Here is a 15,011-nt window from a genome sequence, read left to right on the forward strand (position 1 = left end):
TTTTTCAATCATCTTTTCTTGTTTATGAACTGCACTTCATAATATATAATTTCAAAGACAAGTTTTTTCTTTTGATGATAAATAAGTAAGTTAGTAATAAAAGTAAGTAAATAAATTTTGTAATAAAATAGCAAAGAGGAATGCTCAAGACCTGTTTTAAAACTGTACAGGGAGTAAAAAAAATATCCGGTTTTTAAAGCTATTTAATATCTGTTAAATTTGACTTCGAATAATGAATCTATATATAATTATTATAATAAATGAATCTCTTGGGGTAGTTTGTCTGTACTAATCTCAGAATCTATCAAACTGATTTTAATGAAACTTTTCACACTCATAGCAGGCGCCAAGCAAAAGGTTTTCCTCTTTGTTTGATATTGATGTGGTAAAAAGAACCAGAGTTATTACAAATTCTATTCAAGTAATGTAGTGCACTGTCGAACTAATTCACGAGCATGTCAAGAAGGTAAATGAATAGAATTTGTAATAACTCTGGTTTTTTTTTCATATCAATATCAAACAACCTTCTTGACACGCACATGAATTAATTTGACAGTGCACCACATTACTTGCTTTACCCCTCTGTCACCATCTTCATGTTGTGCAGTTTCTTCAGTAATGGAATTGATGGAAGGTCGAGTTGAAGATTCTGCATCGAGTGGACATGTGTATTTTCGCTCTGTGATTAAAATGTTTTTTATTTACGGTTATTGATTGATGGGTATAGGTGATTTTTGTTAGTGAGTTCTGGACTTGTCTAAAATTTTATGAGTTTTAGTCGTGGATTAATACCGTTTTTTACGTTTTTTCATAGAACAGTTTTATTCCCATAAAGAAGCATTGAGTAGAGACATAACCTACAGATTTGAAGAAAATTTTTCCTTGTCTTTGGACCGGCGAATTCATGTAGATTACTTCGCAACAGTGCTGGTAAACAAGGACTTATAGAATTTTCCTTGTTCTCAGTGAGTACTGTAAATTATGCTAACTGCTACAGCTACAAGAAGGAATCTTTAAACATCCATATCTTCTGAACCCTTCTCCCGATTTCAAAATCCTTCCAGTTCTGGGCGAATCTTGCCCATCCCTATCCTTTGACCCCCAACATTTTTATTTGATTTTTGGGGTGGACATCCTCCTTATCCCTTGTCCCCTGAAAATATTATTCAATTTTTTGGGGAATACATTTTACCTCTTTCCCCCAAACCCCCCCCCCCCCCCCCCCAACCCATCAAGTGGGATCCTTAAATGTGGGATTTGGCTCGTAAGCAGAAAATCACATAATGCAGAGAAGACGCTCACTCCCATTGGAGCAATCAGTTTGAGAAGGTACCTCTATGTCTGGAAGTGCACAGTCTCATGGGCAAAAAACGAGTTAGGTCGGTATCCTCAGAGGAGGAGGACCCAGCCAGCCCCCAGACAGTTTGTGGGGCATTACCCACTAGCATGGGCTGGCAATGCTGGAGTTAAAACAGAATCTTGTGTCTGGCTTGTCCAGGTTTATAGGACAGCACAAAAAGGCCTTATCAAGAATATTTAATGGGCTTAAGGCCCTATCGGAAACATCAGTACCGGTAACAACAATAATGCAGGCTACAGAAACAGAGGAGCCAAAAATGGTCAATGTCCACATGACAGTCTTCAGGAGGAAGTAACTGACAATGCGCTTGTGAACCTCATCCCTCAGAGATGGTCGGCTGAGATTATCAGTCGGGTTAAGCAGATAAATGACTTGGCAGCAGAAACTAGTGATAGATGTTCCTTTATACACCTGGCCCGAGCTCAGGGTGTGGACCTGTCAATCAAGCCAGGTGACATTGAACATGATGTGTCAGCTATACTGGGAACGGACAAAGTGGATATACAGAAGTGCAGGTATAGAGTATATTATAATTCAGTGGAGGGGGAATAAAGTTCTCTTTTGTTACTCCTGAATTCAGTTAGGAGAGTCATGCATAGCTCCAAGTCTTTGGTTTTTGTTTTGCCTGGTGGTGGAGTCGGTTCCTACATTAGAAAGATGTTAATATAATTGCACAGAGGACAAGAGGAACTGGTAAAGGTGGTTGGGCCACAATAAAATGGTGCACTGACAAACAGGGGTCAGGATTGGCAAGTGTAAAGAGGGCCATTCCCCCTGTGACTGAGAGTAGGATTGTAGTTGTGAAAGCGACAGGGAGGACTCATGACAACTTAATCAAGACCATGAAGTCCACAATTTCCCGAGAGAAGGCGGGAGAAGTTATATCACTTAAGAAGGGCAGTAATGATGAAATGCACATTCGGGTTCAGGGTGCACAGAATGTGGAGAATGTTACAGCAGCGTTACATAACAATTCTGCTGAACTACAGATTGATTTCAAAACACGAAGTGGGAGATGTAGTGTGGTACATATTAAAGACGTGGAATCAGACGCCACACAACAAGTGATAAAAGACACGATAGGCCTTAGGTAATGATGAAGAATTCAAGATCTCAATAAGGTCGGCATATGGGGAGACCAAGAGTGTCGCAGTAATCACGTCGCTTCGAGCAGCACACAAGCTAATCGAGGAGAGGATCTGAATAGGATGAGTGCACTGCAGGGCCCATATTTGTGAGAAGGCAGATAGATGCTACTGCTGTTGGCATCCATTACACCAAAGATCAGAGTGTCAGGGTCCAAACAGGGTGGACCTTTGTTTTAACTCTGGAGGAAGTGGCCACAAAATAGTAGCTTGTAAGGAGAATATAAAATTCCTGGATTGCAAGCTGTTGAATCATCGCACTGGAGGCTTGGAGTGCAAATACAAAAATGTCAAGGAGTACAACCTCGAGGTCCCCTTGGTCCAGGAGCCATACGCAGTCAGGGATAAGGTGGTCGGGTTCCACAGGGTGGATGTTATTCATTCTCATGGGGGTGGCCTCTCTTCATGATTGTGGTTGGCTCAGATTCGTTGGGTGTCTTCTGGATGCCCAGTTGGTCTTGTGCGAATCACAGAGGTACGTTTGATGTCGTACTGGTGTTGGGATACTTCCAGCTTGGGTGGAGTATTGATGACTTGCTGACGAAATTGGGCAGGATTCTGGACAGTCTCCTGGGTATCAGAGCACTGGTTGCTGTGGACACTAATGCCAAGTCTCTTACCTGGGGTTCACCACTTATTGACCCCAGAGGAGCTGGTCTCGAACAGTACATTGAAACCAGGAACCTCTACTTGATTAACGACACAGATCAACCACCAACTTTCTCTTCTGAACTGGGGGAAAGTTACATCGATGTAACTTTTGTGTCACCAGTCACAAAAGTGACTGGTGACTTGCTATGAAGTACAAGTAGTTGGACAGTCCTGCCCCGAGACTAGTGTGAGTGATTTTAGGCATATAACCTATTAGATCATTTATGGAGGTGGTCTAAGAGCTCCAGATTTGGATCACTATAACCTAAGGAGCCTGGATCAGGACAGGCTGTGGCACTAGTGCGACAGGGAGGAGGTGGAATTGATGGCTGAACAATTGGGCTGGACCATCAAAACTGGCTGCGATAGGGTCCTACAGTGGCCTGACTCCTAGGTAGTGGCCAGTCCGCAATCAGAGAGTGCCTTGAGCCGTCATGACCATTGCTTCCAGGGAGCCGTCTGTTAAACACATGCGGAAACCCAGGAAAAAGTAGTGGTCCTCTAACCTTAGCATGCTGTGTGCAAGAGTTAGGTGCGTTAGGAGAAGATACCAGCATGGCCCCCTAACGGGGATTATTGTTGATGACGTGCACGCTGTGGGTATGTCAATCTACTGCCACACCTGTAATGAGTATGTTCATCCCATCAAGGAAGCCAGATTCAAGTTATGGCAAGACTTCATGCACAAGTTACAGTACAACCCCTGGCAGTTTGCAAAATCATGTTACTGGCCAAAGCCATTGCATATGCTGTCCAGTGTTTAATCCTGGTTTGGTGGTCATGACCACACTTTAACATATGTGGCGACCTACCAGGTGTTCCTGGATACTCTGTTTCCAGATTCCTGGATCTAATTTCGTTCAGTTGCCCATCTCCCACATGCAGAAGAGACTGCAGAGCCTCGCGATGGAAGCATGGCAGCTGGAATGGGACACCACGATAAGGGAAGATCCTTGTGTAAGTTTATACAAGATTTGGGGGGGATGGTATGCCTCGATCTCATTTTTAAGGGCAACGGGTGCCCGGGTGCTCACCAGCCACACTAATTTGAACCAATATCTGTTTTCATTCCACCTGGCAGCTGATGAGCTGTGCTTCTGTGGGCAGGTCCACTTAAGTGAACACCTGATGTTTGACTGTCCTGCTCCTCTGTAGGGGGGGGGGGGGGGCAGAGACCAGGCCACTCTGGAACTTAGATGTTAAGGGGGGAATATTGGCCACTCACAAGCGGCAAGTCAATGTGGCAAGAGCTGCATTGTCAGACCGTTGGGAGTTCCTAGATGCGGTTGCTTTGTTCAACCAGCATCCGTAGTTTGCTTAAGGGAAAGACTCTTCCTGCATTGCCATGGGAAGCTAACCCTGAGTATGGCTGACCACTAGCCAATTATTATGGCTCCAAGCGCTATAAAATGGTGGACAGGTACTTGCTGGCATTCAGCGACCTAGGCGTGGCAGCGAATTGCTGCCTAGATGAAATAAATTTTATTACGGATGTCATATATATTTTTAGTAGTTGCCAGGGTGAGCCTACCCATTTCAGCCAATATATGACAAGTGAGTGGTTGGAACACGTAAGCCGATGGTGTATGGCACCACGCTTAGTCCACTCACGCTGTTAGGTAAGCTCTAGGAGCTATGTTAGGATACTGGTCGCTAAACTGTTAGAGGCTCAGTTGCTGTTTGTGGCACAGATATTCGGTCTTATACTTTAGGGTGACTGAGTGGTGTGGTGGTAGGAGAAATGCCAAGCAAACCAAAATCCTAACTGGGAGACACAAGGTGGGACCAATAGAACTGAGAGTTGGTGACCAGCTGTTGCATCGGAAGGATAAGGTCAAATACCTTGGTGTAATAATAGCCTGCAAATTTGGTGAACATGTCACAGAAGTCTGTAATAAGTTGGAAAGGTCAGTGTACATCTTAAATAGGCTTATGTCTTCGCAGGTTGCTCCTGGCTTAGCCAAACAAGGAGTAATCATGTCTGCCATAGCCTCAGTTTTTCTGTATGCGGCGCCGGCCTGGGGCAGGACAATTAACATCCAGTGAAATTTTGACCGGGTTTGGAGAGTCCACCAAGAGCATTGCTGGGAGTTGTTACAGGTTATAGGACACTTTCATACGATGCTTGCGTGTGTTCTTTCTGGTGTTCCCCCGGTGGACTTTCTCATCTCGGACAGAATGGAGCAGTTTGCAGGAGTGAGTAAGGTGGAAGTCAGATTGTCTGTTATTCAATGATGGATTGAGAGCTACTGTTAAAGCAAGCTGGACTGGAAGACTCTGACCTGGGGAAATGGTTTGCTAGGGAACACGATGAATTAATTACCATCTGATGCAGATCATGTCTGGACATGGCAGTTTCGAGGGGTACCCGTATAGAATAGCCAGAAGGGAATGCCAACGTGTATGTACTGTCACGAGCAAGACTCAATGGAGCACACCATGTTCCACTGGCAGAAATGGCAAAACTCTCAGGTCAGGACAGGAGTTGCTGACCTAAGACCAGATAAACTAGTAGATTATATGCTGGCTTCAGTGGCAAACTGGAGAGCCATCGAAGGCTTGGTGAGGATGATTTTTAGGGAAAAAGATGATGAAGGACATAGAAGGGCAGACAGCCCCAGCTGGGAGGACTGGCATGCTAATGTGTGTCAGCTTCGATGGTCAGCCGGGGACTCCTGGGGTCTGAAGGCTGGGAAATTGAAAGACAGGTCCCGGCTGCTGTGTGGGGCCTGGGAATGACATGATTGTGCCTGGTTAACCCCTCCCTGACGATTTGAGGCAGGCGTTGATCACAAAAGATCCAGCTGGCAAGCCTAACTGGAGGCTCATTTGAAATTGAAGGACATTCCCCTGGGCTGAGCTTTACTTCATTGTATGTCTGGTCCAGAGAGGCAGGGGGAGAAAACAAAATGGAGTTGATTGAAAAGGTTTACAAACACATGAAGTGTATAACTTTGTGTTTCAATTTAGAAGACTGCAGTTTCCAGTTAATGTATGTTTTGCAATTACCTTCAATAATTCACAAGGTCAAAATTTATGTACAGCTGTTGTAGATTTACGAACTGCTTGCTTTTCTCATGGGCAATTGTACGCGGCATGTTTTCGAATAAGCAAGTACAGCGAGCTCTCTATTTACTGCGATAACAGAAGAATAAATATGTACTTTATAACAAGGCACTGGTTTAAAAATGTTTATAAAAACACTTATTTGCATTATTCTATAGAAATAAAGATTTTATCTATCTCAGTTTATATAAATCGTGTTACTGCATATTTATAAATATTTCAAAATTATCAAATATTGATTTTATTTATCGAGGATGCATGAATGATGAAACTATTACTTCATACTTTGAATATTCATAAATCACAATAAGAAATATTTTACATGTACTATTAGCAATTTATAAACTCGACAATTGCTACAAAAATTATAGTTCGGGTGTGAAACAGCAGGTTTTGGCTAATCACAAGTAGACTGAATGGGTAACTTATAGTTTTCTCTGCAGGTGTTTAATGTGAGCTCCTTTTGTCATGCAGCACATATCCAAATGGTTGGAGAGTTTGTCTCATATTTAAAATGGCATATCTAGAAGTACTGGAAGCAACAGCTACTTCAATCCTGTTACTTAAAATCAGGTAGAACAATAGGTAACGTAGGCGCATACAAAGATCCTTTATAAAACTCCAAAGGAAAAAAAAAACATGGGGTTAGATCGGGTGACCTTGGAACCATCGAGTCCATGATGACAGACTCAGTAGTTGTGGAAAATGTCACTCAATTGATTCCATATAGAATTATGTCAGTGAGGAGATGCACCATCTTTGGCAAATAAAATTTTCTGGTCCATCTTGTAGTTGAGGAAAGAGCCATTTATGCAGCATTTCCAAATAATCAATTCCTGTTATGCTTGCATCAGCAAAAAAGAACAGCTTGTAAATTTTCTGTCAGGATATTGCCCAGAAAACATTTAATTTTGGGGAGGCTCCTTTTCACATTGTAAGACTTCATGAGGATTTTCTGATCCCCAGATGCAGATATTATGTATATTAATTTTTCCACCAAGATTAAATCTTGTCTTGTCACTAAACACAAAATGATCAAGTAAGTTGTCGTCTTCATGCTGGAACATTTTGATTGTCAAGTTGGACATATTTTAATATATCTTACAACAGGTGATAGTGACTATGAACAGCATAGTTGGTAGGCTTCAAACAGTATGGATGCATATGTAGGCATTTCCTTAAAGCATTCCACACCGGCACTGCTAGTTTGCAGCTGGCCTTCCTAACAGATTTATTAGGACTATGTAGGATAGACTCCTTGACACATTCAAAATTTTCTTCATATATTCTCGATTGTCCTGTACACTTCCCTTTACACAGACATCTGATCATTTCAAACTGATTATGCCATCGACGGATAATATTGTTGCTTGAAGGATCACAATTAAACTTCATACAGAACACATTTTAAACTTTAAGTATAGATTTACATTTAGCATACTCCAAAACCAAAAGGGTTTCTGTTCAGGAGTACCCATCTTTTCTAGTGGTGTTGTCAAGCTAAAAGATAGGGAATCTATTGTTTACGGCCATGCCCACCACTAAAACTGTCATTTTTGCTCATTGATTCTAGCCAGTGTATGTACACTGTATACCTTATCTAAAAGATATTGGTTTGCTTGGCATTTCTCCCACCACCATCCCATTCGGTTGCCCTAAAGCATAAGACTGAATATCTGTGCCATAAACAGCTACTGAGCCTCAAAACAGTTTAGTGACCAGTGTCCTAACTAGCTCCTAGAACTAACCTAAAAGCTATTTGTTATATCCAAAAGATATAACAAATTAAAACTCCATATATTTTATTTTGTATATCCAGTATAATTAGGTACATATTTTAATTATTAAATAGTCAATGTCAGTAGCAAGTAGAAATAAACAAATTTGTAAAATATGCATATTAAAAACTAAGCTTAAAAAAGTAAATTAATAAGAACCAAAAATTATAGAACTATAAAATTTTGAAACTCCAAACTGAATCAATTTTATAAATGTAACATTTTCAATTCATATGCATTGAATTTTTAAATTTGGTTTAAGTTTTATTTTTAAGTTTGCAGAAATAAATGTTTTCTTGTATTTTTCAGTAAACAGTAAAATCTTTTAAAATAATTTTAGTTGGTTTTTGTTTGTATTTTTTTATATCTATGTAAACAATTTGTAAGTTTGTTTTCTTTTTATATTTATTTTATTAATTTATTTATATCAAATGATGATGATTGTTTAACAATCAAAATTTGCACCTAATTTTAGTATTTAAGTTTTTGTTAATAGTTCTTGACCATTTCTCATTGTTTAATTTGATATTTGCTTAGTGTTCATTTTTTCTATTTAAATTTCATAAATTTGTTATGTTGATATAAATTAATACCAAAGAACTTAATTTAATCATATTTACTATTTTGCACTGTTTGAATTTCATTTAAAGCAACCCATTTCAGACCCATGAAAAATGAGTACTATAATTTATTTTTATTTTTTTCACTAAGTTGAATGTAACATTTTAGAAATTGTGAATTCATAATAGATATGACCTAACTGAATTGGTTCTATTAGAAATCAGACTTCCCAGTATATAATTAGTTTGGAATGTTTTAGAATAAAGCTTCTTATATATTTTGGAATGAAAAGGTAAATATTGTTGCAGAGTTGAGAAGGTAGAATTGCTTCAGTCTAGAAGATTAAGTTATATATATTAATTTTTCTGTTCATTGTATTTATATCATTGAAGTAATCTAATTTCTTCAGATATTAACTTTCTGTATTGTGACTAGTGTTATTCCTTGAAGAGAAGGAAGTATTCCCATTATACAATTTTTCATAATGCATAATGTAACTTACAAAATAATTTTCATGTTTTTAGTGACCTTGTCTCCGTTTCAGTCAGTTTTCATGTACCGGACTGTATAAGCAAAAATTGGTGATCAAGGTAGCTTATAACAGACTTATTTAAAGAAAATTTGGAATCTATAGTCTTGCATGTATGACAAATGTTTTGTATGGTTTTAAAAACTGCTACTTGCTATAAAATAGCTGTATAAATTTTACTTACTATTTATATATATGTCTGTAATTTTAATTACATGTCGTTTGCTTTTGTTTGCTTGCACAGTGGTGGATGAATTTGTAAGTAATACTGTTGAAATATTTTATGTTTGTTATATAATTTAATATATTAAACCATATTTATTTTAATGGATTTTATGAACTTCATATTTGATGTACTGACTGTGTGTCTAATTTTTTTGTAATATTTTACTGGCTGTCTATAAACAGGAAAACTGGTTATGTACTTATTATTTTGAAATTATTCAGTATTGGAATTTATCTTATAATTTTTTTATGGCAAAACGTTTGTTTTTAGTATCATAATAGATTCGTTGTGATTAAAATAATAAAGAATATATTTGTTTAAAACATGTTTTACTGTGTTTCCCTTGATTAAAATAAGTAAATATTTATAAATAAGTACAATTTACTAATTGATATGTTCTAAATATTTTTTATAATAACAAAATAATGCATACATATGTTTGAAACAGTGATTTATAACTGTGATTTTTACATTGTTAGCCGATTATTGCAGAGTACTTGTATTTCTATTTTTTTATTAACTAAAGTTTACTGTTAATCTTTTAGACATCTCTTAACAGAGAACATAAAAAATAATTAAGATTGTAAATTAAATAGTAAATGTTAATGAAAATCATTATAAAATATAATTACATCGATATTCCGGTTCAAATCCCATGTACTTCAAGAGATATCTGGATTTTTTAATATAATAAGCGTCTGCAGTACCAGTAAATTAAAATATAATTACGCGTTTCATTCAGACAATTCCATTTGACGTATAATATTACTTTTATTGTCAAAAACAGTAAAATATCAAATTAAATAATTAAAAAACATCTGTAATAATATTTTAAATATAATATAATCCGAGCAGATATTCAGAAATTAATAAAATTGTTTATTGCTTATTCATTATTATACTGCTTTTCAATGCATAGTGGTGCACTGAAATATACACCTATGTAATTTTTAAAAATACATGAAAGGTGTGATTTCCAATTTCAGATTTAACAGTTTGTATTTTTTGCTCTGTGTTATAGTTTTAAGAAAAATGTTTATAAGTAGGCTAGATGTTTGGCTTCAGTCTAAAACAACTTTTATTCTGTATATCTCTGTTTAAAGGAAGTCATACAGAATAAACCTAACATAACTATTTTTAAAGAAGTGTTTGCTGCAATGCAAGAATTGATGGCAGCCATTTATTCATTATCATTTCAAAGGATAGAAAAAGTATTTATTTTTAGGGCAATCAAAGTGCTGGATTAGTAGTGAAGTGTCAGTGTCTTTGTTTGAATCACTGCGAAAGAAGATATTTTATAAAAAAACAAGTGACTGTGGATTCCATAAAAGAAGGATTACAGGACCCAAATTTCCAGTCTGATATGATAAATTTAAGAAAAAATGATAGTGATGAAAATTAATTAAATTTGTCAAGCAAAGACAAGCTATGATTTATTGAAGTGTATGCATTTTTAATAACTTTCTTTTTCTTAATATCTTTATAATCTTAATAATTTCAATAACTAGGACTGTATTTATTAAAATTAGAAGCTGTGAAGTAATTTACACTTAGGTTTAAGGGTATTTCATTGTAAAACAAAAGTGAGTGTGTCACTGTAGTAGGTAGGATCATCAAATTAAAAATTAACCATGTTTTTAAAATACTTAAATCTATCTGAATTTTTACATGACTGCCCAAAAAGTAGTGTAATGTATTTAGGGTGTGTGTATGTATGTATGTTCCACCGTAGCAGCTCAACGGCCGAATTGATTTAGATATATAACCCCACATTGGAATCCTTACATTACCGGAAGTGTCATAGGCTATATTAATATGTATATATATATATATATATATATATATATAAACAGGCAAATTTCCACTACTGCATATATATATTAGTGGAAATTTGTTCACCTTTGTTGCCTGTTCAAGCACAAACTTTAATGAATTTACTTGCACTTTAACTTTATTGAACTGTGAACTTTGAGCATCTATCACTGTGCTAGCTGGGTTTGAACTGAATGATTAAAAATCAATCAAATGAATAATATTAAAAACATAATAGAATTAAATTTATGTTAAATAAAATAAATAATATTAAATAAATTTTTTTAATCTCTGTGTAATAATAATGGGCTTCCTGTGGGGACTGTGTGTTACGCTAGAGTTGTGAGGTGATACAACTACCTCATACGAGGCTAGGCCGATCATCAACATCAACTGGTAACAAACGGGGGGCCCTTGTGGTGCTGTTTTGGGAGTTTGGGAGGTGCAATGGGGTGCCCTTATAGTATTTCTCAATTGTCCGATTTTCCAAATTTAAACGGGGTATTTGTTAGTAGGTTGAAGGCTAACTTTTGCATGCATAAGATACAATCTCAATCATGGTTATTTAAAAATGTTGTTATATAATTGCAAAGAATCTTCAAATTTTCAAAATTCAAAGGGGTATTTCCTAGTTTAATACAGAATCATGATGGAACCAAACCAGAACAATAATTAACCGTTATATCAGAAAAATCGAGTGGCATGCGCTATGTTGAGAACAGCTTGAGCCCGGCAAGCATCTACAAATGGTCTTTGTAGAGTATGATTAGAGGTAATGCTGTCAGCATTGGATTGAGGATCAAGCCCACTATTGTCAAATTTAGTGGTTTAGGGGGACAGGAAAAAGTGGAATGGAGTATGCTGCCTTTAATATTGTGCTGGACTTCGACGGTGCATAAACTATAAGGGACTACCCCAGGTAGAGTCATCATAGTTCTGAGCACTTGCATTTTTGCCAAGGGCCAGGCCTACATAGCACGAGTCATGTGAGACAATTGTAGAGTTTAGCCACATTAGTTGTTTGGTCCCACAAAACTGTTATATGATCTGCACAATTAAAAGTCTCTTGAGGTACTCAATCACTTGAGAAATCTACAAGTTTGAATTGGTATACACCAAATAAATAATTGAAATGTTTACAGTTTCTTTATTTGCCTCAGTACGTTAAATACGTTATTATGCGTAATAGTTTTCTTTATAAACAAGTAAGTTACAAGCATCTTATAATAGTTTTTGTTTTTTTGGGAAAAGTTTTTGTAAGTGAAATTTTTTTATTTTATTTTTAAGTAATTTATATGTGCGTATACTTAATTGGATTTACTAGAAAAGTACCTTTAATTTCATGTATATTAGGTATTATTAAAAATAAAGGAAGAATACCACTAATCATTTAAAAGACCCATTGTTAATAAAAAAAAAAGAAAAAACAAACTTACCGAATATGATTAACAGACGACAGTCACTGCCATTAACTGTCATCTGTTTTAAACTGACTATTTTCAGTAGAAAAACCAAATTTGATCACTTAAAAGAACAAATTTTGTTTATAAAAACTATTCTTGCCACCTGTTGTTTTACATATTTCTATCAGCAATGCAGCTGCTTACAAAAGTTATGTACTTTTATATGCACAGTTATGTAGCAGTACATAACGTTATATTACATGCAAGTACTATCCGGAAGTTTGCAAAAAGAAGTTTTATTAATTCTAATATGTAGGCATACCTTAGATCCCAATACCACTGTGTTTCAAACGACTACTGTTGAAGAAAATTAAGTAGACTTTAGAAGCAACACATTGATCCTGACAATTCCTTTTTTCAGGTTGACTCGGGTTCAAGAGAGTGTTATGTGTAATAAAACACCAATAACATTACAATTAGCTTCAGATGATAGTTTTTCACAATATTCTGAGTATTTTCTTTTTGTTTGCATTTTATCTACTTTATATTGTACAATTTCAATAATTATCTACACCAAGTGCACATCAACTTATGAAACAAATGATAAATATCCACTTGGAGTAAGTAAATTCATATATTTTTATTCTTTTTAATTAATTTATTTATTTATTGTGTCATATCATCTACTTTGATAAATATCACATTTTATGTTGACTAACAAAAACCTGTCACAAAATTGAATCTTGTTTTCAAAACTAATACTAACAACAGGTATTAATATTTATTTGTTTATTTTGAGTTCTACTAAACTTGTATTTTCCCAAACTAGTCTTTTTTGTGGGCTAAGCTCTAAGGTACATTATTAATTGGAAAAAGGAAGTGTGAAGAAATTTTAATTTGAAAACCAATAGTTTTTGTAAAAAAAAAAAATAAAAGTACAAAACATTTATAGGAGCATAATGACAAAATTAGAATTATTGCATACCTCCGATTAAACTTATGCGACTAGTTGTGCATAGAGAAATGTTTTGAAGTATTAGATATTTTACTTTTTTCTCAGCTATGTCTACCTGTAAAAAACATAAATTAGTGATTTTAAAACAGAAGTCCTTTATAAGAATCTACTGAACTTCATTCATGCCTGTATTCAAAGTTAGTTCTTGAAATTTTATAATATTTAAGAAATACTTTGTTACCTAATTGAAGGTATTTCTTATTTTTTTATAAGTTTTTAGATTTCTGTGAACGTGTACTGAATTTTTTTTTTATAATCATACTGTGTAGTTCTGTGAAAGATTTAATAATTTCTTCTTCAACAATAATATATTTTACATTGTTTTCTGATACCTGATCTGTTGCTGTCTTTCTTTAAACAGGTGGTATTACTGATTTAGATACATTGTTTAAATAAGATTTAAATGGCATAAAATTCTTTGATCACTCACCACAATGCACTCATTGCTGTTTAACTCTGGTGATTTATGGGAACCAGTATATAAAAAAAACACTGCTTCAGATATTGGCATGTACTGTTATTTTTAAAATATTACTCTTTGAGATGTTCCAGGTAACTGCAAGGCTTGTAAGGAATGCAGTAAACCTTGTAATCCAGGAATTTAGATTAATTTCTTTTATCTGGATTAATTTTCTGTACTGACGAAAAAATGTCATTAAGTTTTCATATTAACATGAAGTATTTTATTCATTGAAAGTGAACTTTTTAGTTGTATGCTTTTTTTAAATCTATTATATTTTCTTTTTAGGATTTCATTGGTACTGTTGTAATTGCTGTTTTGTGGCTATTTGCAAGTGCTGCCTGGACTCATGGCTTATCTGGCTTAAAACTTGTTACAAATCCATCATTTGTCCAATCATATCTTGTGCAAACGTATCGTATCAACATAAAAGTCAGTAACAATGGATACTTTGGATTGAACGTATCTGCAGTAAGTAAAGACCATTTTTATTTTATCTTTCTTCAAATAACTTTGCTATTCTATCCTATCCTTATCCTTATTATTTTTGCAATTATAGGAAAATAACTTTAATTTGTTTGTTTAAATCTATAATAACAAATTTTTTTGTTACATCTATTGAAAAGATTTACATTATTTAATGGAGACTGACATATATTTTTATGTAGAAAAATGTTTATAAATAACATTATTATGTCACAATTAATTGAACTGTGTTGCAGTAATATAGTGATTTTCTGTTAATGGCACAAAAGACATTACTTTAAAGTTCAGGCAAGTAAGAATTTGTAATAATTGGACCTACAGAATTTGTAATTAAACATATAGATACATTTTTTTTAAATATAATAAAAATAAGTGTACATCTATATAAATAAAAATGTAAATGTTCATTTTTTAAAAATCTTAAATCTCTAAAAGTTCTTCACGGATTGCTTTGAAATTTTGACACAAAGTTGCATTGAATATGCGCATGTTTTTATATTCATACTATTTATATACCTA

The 15,011-nt window shown here is 35.1% G+C and overlaps 1 protein-coding gene across 1 annotated transcript in view; it reads left to right on the plus strand.

Annotated features, from left to right (window-relative positions):
• The window catches only part of LOC142323162 (synaptophysin-like), a 32,331-nt gene that overhangs the window by 9,933 nt on the left and 7,387 nt on the right, over nucleotides 1–15,011 (plus strand). Inside the window, exons 4-5 of the mRNA XM_075362443.1 lie at nucleotides 12,953–13,151; nucleotides 14,295–14,477. Coding sequence (XP_075218558.1) covers nucleotides 12,953–13,151; nucleotides 14,295–14,477 — 382 coding nt within the window. The remainder of the gene's footprint in view (nucleotides 1–12,952; nucleotides 13,152–14,294; nucleotides 14,478–15,011) is intronic.

Source organism: Lycorma delicatula, chromosome 4, assembly GCF_047948215.1.
Source record: "Lycorma delicatula isolate Av1 chromosome 4, ASM4794821v1, whole genome shotgun sequence".
Taxonomy (NCBI): Eukaryota; Metazoa; Arthropoda; class Insecta; order Hemiptera; family Fulgoridae; genus Lycorma; species Lycorma delicatula.